The 9,351-nt window shown below is 39.2% G+C and overlaps 1 protein-coding gene across 1 annotated transcript in view; it reads left to right on the top strand.

The window, feature by feature from the left end:
* The first annotated feature begins 2,124 nt into the window (after window positions 1-2,124).
* nr3c2 (nuclear receptor subfamily 3 group C member 2) overlaps window positions 2,125-9,351 on the top strand; it is a 103,125-nt gene continuing 95,898 nt past the window's right edge. Inside the window, exons 1-2 of the mRNA XM_005810711.2 lie at window positions 2,125-2,540; window positions 5,045-6,868. Of these exons, the coding sequence (XP_005810768.1) occupies window positions 5,064-6,868 (1,805 nt within the window). The 5' untranslated portion in view covers window positions 2,125-2,540; window positions 5,045-5,063. The remainder of the gene's footprint in view (window positions 2,541-5,044; window positions 6,869-9,351) is intronic.

Genomic DNA, 9,351 nt, shown 5'->3' with positions numbered 1-9,351 from the left:
CAGCTGAAGGTTACTATGGAGCATCCAGATAAGCAGTGAAGAGGAATGTGGAAGCTAATCTATAGAAAACAACTCTCACAACCTAAGTCCAACTTACAGGCTGTGGTGCAGCCACATGAAACAGCGGCTGAATGTGACTGACAACTCCAGAGATTAAACTGATTATTGGACCGCTGCTGGAGTGAAACCAAAGCCTACACTCGTGATGGTGCCATGAGATATAGGCAGTAAAATGTAAACAATGATTTCATCTGAATAACTAAATCAGAAGAACGTTTTGGAAAAGCACAAACACAATGTTTTTTTTCCAATAATGCACTAGTCGACATCAATGAGTTTTAAGGATCTTATCTCAACTAAGTCACAAATTACAATCTAGACTATTGATTTTGAATAAAGCAGGCTGAATATTATGGAGATATTTTTGGAGGTATTCCTGGTGCAAAAGTACCTCCATAAAATTGTATTTAATCCATGATGATACTGGTGGAACTTAAATAAACATTGTTTCTCTTTGTAGTTTGTTTCTCTGATATATTTCAATGCAGATATATTTTGTTGCTTTATCCAACCATTTTAGGAGCTATTTTCATTTTTTCTTTTTGTTAAGTCCATTAACTTTGACCTATGAATCATTCAGGCACAATAGGACTCTCAGATACACAAGATAAATAAGCACTGTGTCCACAAATTGCAAAAAAACTTTCCAAAGAACCAGCACTTGTCATGTAATGCATGGTATTACATGACGATAATACCATGCATTACATTAAAGTAGACAGGAACTTGGCATGAGTGTAGTGAAGGTTAAATAATAGAAACAAAATATGTACTGATCTTTCATTTGCACATGTACTTTCCAGAACTCACCAGGTACTTACCAGCAATGCACCATATACATTCCTCAAACGTCCGTAAAACTTAAAAGGTACCAATTTAAAGAAAATACCTGGTAACTTAAAGAAAGTAACTTTTGAACTCTGGAAAGTACTGTGAAGTTTTCTATTGCACTTATTGAAACTTACCCTGCTGTTATCTGAACTTATTAGTGTTTGCAAATCATGAGCAACTGCTACTGAACAAAAAGGTATATTCTCCTAAAAGAACATATTTACATTAAAACTATGAATTTCATTGATTTTATTCAAATGGGACAGTGCATATTAATGAAGTACTATTGTAAAAATGCACATTTTGTAAAGTACATTATATACAAAATATTATTTAAATTATTTTAACTGCATTTCCTGAACTAGGTATTCGCTGCTGACTCCACACATTTCCACACATTTTTGTGGTTTTTCATGTTGAGAGTGGGGAGTGTATTGTTTGTTTTTATCTTGAGAGTTTATTGTTTATAATTCTGTACATCGCTTTAAGATGCTTTTAGTATGAAATCAATTTTTTTTATTATTGATTAATTTACTGATTGATATTAGTTTAGTTCATTTACCATTTCAAGGTTGTCATTCTGTGAAAAGTGCTGGCAGGCTGATATCTAATGATCATACAGAACTTATTGTGAGCCTCTGTTCTTGCAGATGAGGTTTTGAAACCTCATATAAATTGTTACCTGTTTATTATATCACTTAAATATTTACTTATCAGTTATTAGCAATGAGTCTGGGTATTGTGTCTTAATTTGACATCAGCTGCTTTAACTCCTGATTACCAGACCCCTGAACTGCAATAGAAATGTTGCGCCACCTAGTGGAGACAGCAACTAAAGCATCACATGAGCTGAATGACTACTCTCTCTGTACTTGTGGGTCGCATAAACTGGGTGTTAATTGCTAAGTGCAGCTCTCGACTCACCTCCTCTGCAACTGCAAGGCAATCTATTTTAAAGCTGGGGAAACGGAAAAAAAAAAATATGGCAGCATTTCATGTTGTGATGTCTACATGAGACAGAATGGGAAGCAGAAGAGAATCTTGGACGTTATGTTGAAGTGAAATCAAACAGATCAGTAATGAAAAGGAGCTTTTTTTCTGATCTGAGAGCGGTGCCCTATTTCCAGACTGCTCGGTCTACCTGCGCTCGGAGAGCCCCTCCCTCCGTTGCACGCCTCCCCCCCCCCTTGCTCCTCGGAGTTTATGTTGCACTCGTTGCAGTAGGAGGGTCCATGTGCACAGAATGACGTCGCTCTGACTGCAAGTCCAACCGACTCCTGCGGTTTTTTTATTTTATTACTCCTCTTAAAAAAAAAAAAAAAATTAAAAAAATGCAGGGCCCCAGATTCGTTAATCTGCGAAATTACAGCCATAATGTGAGATTATGCGCCGCTGCCGCCCGACCCATCGCTGAGGCTCGTCTTGTCAGGAGCAGCGGCTCGCCGTTGAGGATTACTAGAGATAATACGCAGTAGACTTTTACGGTGTGCGTTTAGCTGTCAAACTGACAGCGATGTGTCAGGAAGAGTAGTTAGAGCGCGTTTGTTGATATTTATTCACTTTGCAGTGCGCGTCTGTCCTCCCCTGTCTTCTGGATTACCGCTGCCCAGCAACACAGCCACCTGACAACTCTGAATGTCGTAATTAAGGTAAGGAAGGACGGAGCTCCGCGTTTCACAGTGTGCATTTTAATTTGGCGCTGCTTTTGGATGATAATTTAAGGGAACACGCTGTCTGGTCAGATGTTTAAACACTCGCATCCCAGGTCGGATTACTCTGACAGAGAAATCTAACAACTTTCATCCGGGGCAGCCAGTTTTCCGTCTGTTCCATAATAAAACTCTCCGAGAAGTTTATGCACACCGTTTCATCCTTAAGACATGAACAGCAAAGTGGTATTTTGAAATAGATTTCAAATGTATGAATTGATGTTTTGGAGATTGTTGGAAATAACAAAAATTTGATTTAAATCATTTACATTTTCCTCTATTCTGCTCAAATATTTTGTTTCATTCATAAAGTAGCAAAAGTCGCAGAAGTAACTTCATAGTTGCAACAAAAAAAAAAGAGCAAATCGCCTGTATTCCTTGTGCTTTATAATTTCTGCGCACCGTCAAAATGGAGAGATGTGCAGAAAGTCCCAGAGGCAGAGTTTCCGCCGCGGACCATAAACAGGATTATTCAATATGAAGTATGTTTTAGTCTTCACATTTTTATATCTGGGCGCTAACGAACAGGGTACAACAGTAACCAAAAGTGAAAATGAATGCAACGGAATATTTTTTGCATTAAGTCGAAATCGAAGTTTAATTCAGTCAAATTTTCCTTCTTGCTGTGATCTAATGTGTGCATGGCAGCCTACGATAAATATATATCACACAATGGTGCGCTATGATTGCAAATGCTTTGATTTTAACTGTTAGATTGTTTTATTCAAACATCATATTGATGCCCCGGTGTATGAAAACTACAGCTGAAGTTGTGTCGCAGCAATGTTGTGGTCTCCTAAGCAGGAACTATTGAGTGACAGCTTTCGGTCCAATCACTGCGCGACCTGATGAAGCTGAGGGACTTTAGACTGAGCCGTCCAATAGGGGCGCAGATGAGGTGGGAAACTGACAACGTCACGGAAATTAATTAACCCTCAGTTTGCGCTTTTTTCGTACTGCTGTCAGATTGCACATTGCCGAAGTTCAGCGACAAGACGATTTATAGAGAGAGAAAATATGATCCAGACTTATAGAGAAGAAGTCTTATTTCTTTATATGGCTCTGGGGACACATTTTAAGAAAGAAAAAGAAAAATCAGGCATTCATTTTCTAAGAATTTTTATATATATATATATACATATATATATATATATATATATATATATATATATATATATATATATATATATATATATATATATATATATAAGAAGATATCTATACCATCATAACAAATCCCTGGTTTTATGGCCTTTGTAGTTCAATGATCTTTATGTAAAATTGTGCAACTTTTGTTTAATGCACATACTTGTACCAGTCATTTTCAAAAGCATTAAAAAATAATAACTTCAGAATGCCATTTTTTTTTTGCAAAAACAGCAAGTTGCCTGTTTTTGATGTTTTATATTATTGTGTATATAATCCACTGTTATATACACAATAACAGCATATTATTGTGCATAATATGCACAATAACAGTAGGCTATTGTGCATATTTTTTTGATCTAAATATATTTTATTTCAAGATGCCTTGACTGTTTTTAAAAAATAGTTTTTAAAGTGGATCATTTAGTGATTTGCTGCAATGTTTATTTAAAATCAGGGTATTTATTGGGGAAAAAGAAATCAAGATTTTAAGTGATGGCAACTCTTTAGTGGTACTTGGGCAGATTCAACTGCTTCTTTTATTTGTTTGTTTTAAAAGATTCGAGTATTTATTCTTTTTGAGGAGAAAGCAAATAAATTAATATTGTTATAAATCTAATAGACAGCACATTAAATTTTCATTGAAGCAAGGTGGAATTTTTTTCAAAAACCTAAATACAACCGAATTGGGAAAATTGTATGAAATAGCAGTACAAATATCAATAAAACAGGAATAATTACCAGCTATACTACTGTTTTAAAATGTCTCTTGGTCTGGCAAAAAATATACAGTTTAATCCACTTTGGTGGTCACTTTCATTGGGCCTATTACGATAACAAATTTTGCTGGATGATAAATTGTCCCAAAAGTTATGCTGATAAACCATAATATTGTGGTTTTGGAACCATTTTTAAGTAGTGGTATGGCATAATAATTGAAGAACACATTCTCAATTATCAATAAACTTTAAACTACAATGAACATTTCACTGAAACTGGCAGTAACAGTTTAAAGTCTTCCAAAGGAAATGAACAAAGTCTATCTACATAATAACACAATTGTTCTTCAAAAAAAAAGAGCTAGTTAAGAACAAAGCACCAAATAGATGATTTTATCATCCAGTTTTTGGTAGAAAGAAAAAAAAGAGAGAAAAATTATCAATCATCCAAATGGAAATTATTGAGTTTGTTTCAATTTATCATACATTTAATTGATTTATTGCTTATTGTGACACGTCTAATTAAACTAAGCAGTTTGCAATCTAATATCCATAATAAGTGCTGTGTTTGTTTGCTAGGTGACTCAATGAGCCAGCAATGGAGACCAAAGGATACCAAAGTTTCTTTGATGGAGAAGACGCAGAGAATAAATGGTCTGAAGCCCCGAGCACGATGGAGTACTCCTGCAGCACGGAGGATTCGAGTCTGACTAGCAGCGACATCCTGATGGACGTAGTCAATGTCAGCTGCTGTGCTGGAAGCCTGGCAGCCAACAGCAAAGACAAGAATACCAAGAAGCAGGAGCAGCCAACGCTTCAGCTCAGCCAGAGCCAGCCATTTGTTCTCCCACACTTCAACAACACCTTGCATGGTCTTAAACAGGAAATGGACTCCAAGGAGCTTTCCAAGACTGTGGCTGAGTCTATGGGTCTGTATATGAACGCTGCCAGAGAGGCAGACTTTGCTTTCAGCCATCATGGAGGCAGCTCAAGCCCAGGGAAACCTTACCCAGTGTGTGGGCGCTCGCTGGAGGAGAACCAGTGCGGCTCCAAAAAGAGCCCCAAGTTGAAACCCTTTGGCTTTCAACAGCCAGGTTCCACTCCCAGGGAATGCACCACTGGGACTGTAGTTAGCTCAGCGTCGATGCTCGTGTCCTCCCTGTCTTGCAGTCCCCAGACGTCCAGCTGCATCTCAAGCCCCGGAGGCAGCAACAACATGGTGTCATCTACAACCAGCCCTACATGCTTTGGACCACTTTGCTCATCTGCCAGCAGTCCTGGAAGCCAGACTTTGTGTGCAGCAGCTCTAGCCAACATCAAGAGCAGGAATTCAGTCACATGTAGCCCTGTAGAGTCCAGCACAGTCGGTTCACCTCCGCTGACCAGTCCGCTTAATGTCATGAGGTCCCCCATGTCCAGCCCACAAAGCATGAGCAGCGTGCGATCCCCTCCATCCTGCAGCACTACATGTAACATTAGGTCGTCTGTTTCCAGCCCCACCTGTGGCAGCTGTACTGCCGCTACTAATAGCAGTAACACAGCAAGGCTGTCCATCTCCAGTCCGGCCTCTGGGGGCCCTATGGCTGCCAGCAGCCCCCAGAACCCCTCCTCTGTTGGGTTTCCTGTGTCCAGTCCGGCTGGTGGGATAGGTTTGGTTCAGAACGACACCAACAGTCCGGACGCGGAGGGGATGACCAGAGACACAGATTTCAAAAACTTTGAGTTCCCTAAAGTGGAGATGGTTGACGGGGAGGTGTTCAGCGTGGGGCTGGACCAGATGGGCATGGTTAAGTACATCAAGAATGAACCTGAAACTGACTTCCGGAGCATGTGTCTCGGCAGCTCCAAATGTAACGTGAGCAGCGCGCCATTAATCACGCAGATTAAGAGTGAGCCAAACAAAAACGAGGGTTGCATGAACCCGCAGCCCTTCGGAGAGACGTCGCCGTCCCTCGGCCTCTTCCCCGCATCCGAGACCACATATTTATCCCTGAGGAACAACATAGACGAGTACAGTCTCTCTGGGATCCTAGGGCCCCCAGTCTCTTCTGTGAATGGGAACTATGAGACAGACTTGTTCTCCAATAATGTACTGTCTAAAGGGGTCAAACAGGAGTCCAATGACGGCAGCTATTACCAAGAGAATAACAGCATGTCCACCTCCGCCATTGTTGGAGTTAATTCCGGCGGACACTCATTCCATTACCAGATTGGAGCGCAAGGAACAATGTCATTCACGCGGCATGACATGAGAGACCCGTCCAACCCTTTGTTGAATCTAATTTCACCTGTAACGGCGTTAATGGAGTCGTGGAAATCTCGGCCAGGGATGTCACAGGGTTCACTGTCAGCCAGGAGTGAAGGCTTCTCGGGTCAGAACTGCATCGCTGACAGCATGTCAAGGTAAGAGGAAGAAAACGCATCTCTAAGGAGTCTCTGGTTGAAATTTGAAGAGCAGCTTTACTTATGTCTTTCAGAGTATTCTTCTTGAATGTTTCATAAGTGATGTGTACCTTGAGAACTGCAAAATGGAATCAGTAACACTTAAAGCACATAAAATGCATTGTGACACAGTGGAAACTGGAATTACACAACAAGGTTCAGGTCGCAGACATGACATCATTTCCCTGTGCTGCACTGCAACACCAAGACAAAGTTTAGCTCTTATCTGCAAGCAATCCATAAATATAGACACATTTTATTGGTTTCTTATCAGGACGTCTAGCTGAGATCTCCTCCAATGCAAATAGCTGTTTATTGTAGTCTGTTGGAAGCATTATAAATAATAAATGTCTGATCATTACAAGCTTTTGTTGCCAAACACGTGTAATAAACAGCTGATTACGTTGAGGCCCAGGGGAAAACAAATCTGTGCTAGCTTGCTAAGATGGTAGAAATCAAACCCAGATGTTGAGGTTCAGTTTTGTTCTGGTCTACCAGATTCACCTGAAGAAAGTACATAATTAAAGTGTTAATGTGTAAGCTGTAACCTGAGCCGTTAAACCCAAAAAACATCAATGAAAAAGTTTAAAGAGGTGCGTATTAAATACCAGTAAAATCGCTGAACTTTAAGGTCATTATGTTCTGGAAGTTGGACAGGTGATAAACACATTATCAGTTTATTCTCCTGAAGAGCTCACTGATTGTCCTGCTCACCCTAGCTTTTAGTTCACTTGCTGTTATTTTTGGTTCTGATTTAGCAGGACGAACTGCCAGATATAATACATTACAAAAATATCTATACACTTTTTACATTTTACATTTTTACTTTAGATTTTAAGTGATAGGATCAAACAAAGTAGTGTTTAATTGTTAAAGAGGGACAAATTACTAACGTTTCTGTGGTTTAATGTAATCTGGACTTTAACTGGGCCATTTTATTACAATAATACATATAAATCTGAACCATTCAATCATTGATCTGGACATATTATTCAGCTTGTCCTGTGAGGACAGTGGTACCCAAACTTATTACGTCATGGTCCAGAACTGTCAAGTTGAAAGTAATTGAGGGTCACAAAAGATTGCTAAGAAAAAAATTATCAAGAAAAAATTATTTACATGACTAACACAACTAAATATTTTGGTAAAATAAAGAAGTTTGCATAGAAAGTAGAGCTATAAATAATTAAGATCTGAAACATAGCAGGTTTGTTTAAAACAAATGAAAATAAATGATTAATAAAATCAAACAAGCAATGAAATTTAATTAGAAGTGAAATTAGTGGGTGAAAAAAGTAGAATCCTTCAAGCTGTGCTTCCATATTTAGAATAATACTGCTTGGTGTAACGCTGGTAAAAACTTTAAAGGGTTAATAGAGTAGCAATGTTGTGATGACTTTCTGAAGGCAGAGTGTCAGAAAGAGCAGGAGTTTCTTAAACAGACAGGTCCAATTTCAAGATGTTGAATTACAAAGTAAATTTTCTTTTAAGTTATATTTGATATATACAGCATTTTTACAACAACTGAAGTTAACATAGTTACTTGATTGCGATATAAAATAGCACTATGTGGCTGGAAAATACATATTAATGGCCAAATTTGTCGAGCGCATAAATAATGGGTGGGTTCTCTCTGGGTACTCTGGCTTCCTCCAGTCCGGATACATGACTGTTCGGTTAATTGGTGTCTAAATTGCCCTTGGGTTATGAATGTGTTGCTTGTCCTCCTGTGTGTCTCTGTGTTGCCCTGCAATGAACCGGTTCAGGGTGTAACCAGGTTTTCGCCTAAAGACTACAGCCCCCAGTTCAAGTTCCTTTCACTTTACAATTTTGGGCTTTCGTGTGTTGGTTTACCATGTGAAATCTTTAAAAAATTGCTTTGAACTTTGTGGTTGTAAGGAAAATTTTAAGTATAGGAGTTGAATGCTTTTCCAAAGCAGTGCAAAATATATATTTGGCAGCAAGTTCACCTGGTTAGATTTATTCTTAGTCTTCAAAATCTTGAGCTGATTGATTATCCATTTAATTATTGCGCTCCTTATAAAATACTTGTGGCTCGGTTGAAGCGAGCTCTGGGGCTGCTCAGACGTATCTGTGTTTGAGTTTATTTATACTGCATTTCACCTTATCATGATTTTTCTATCCTCTGGGTTTGACGTGTTTATTCTGCTTTATATGAGCTGTGCACACTTGTCTAAAGAGTAGATACTCCGTCTGTGTGTGTTTGTGCATGTGCTATAACAAGGCTTGCAGCTCTGCGGAGACTGATACAGCCCCGTTGCCTTGGAGGCAACCCATATGGCAGGAGCCAAAGCGATGTTGACGGGATCACTGCCACCTTGGTCCTAATGAGATCCAGCTTAGACCTAATGTCAGACAGGATGACAGGAAGTGGTGGGCCACATGGCAGCGAGGCGGGGAGGCAGGAGCCCACGAAGGGAAAA

Source organism: Xiphophorus maculatus, chromosome 5 (genome assembly GCF_002775205.1).
Source record: "Xiphophorus maculatus strain JP 163 A chromosome 5, X_maculatus-5.0-male, whole genome shotgun sequence".
Classification (NCBI taxonomy): Eukaryota; Metazoa; Chordata; class Actinopteri; order Cyprinodontiformes; family Poeciliidae; genus Xiphophorus; species Xiphophorus maculatus.
This window is presented reverse-complemented; position numbering and strand designations above follow the sequence as displayed.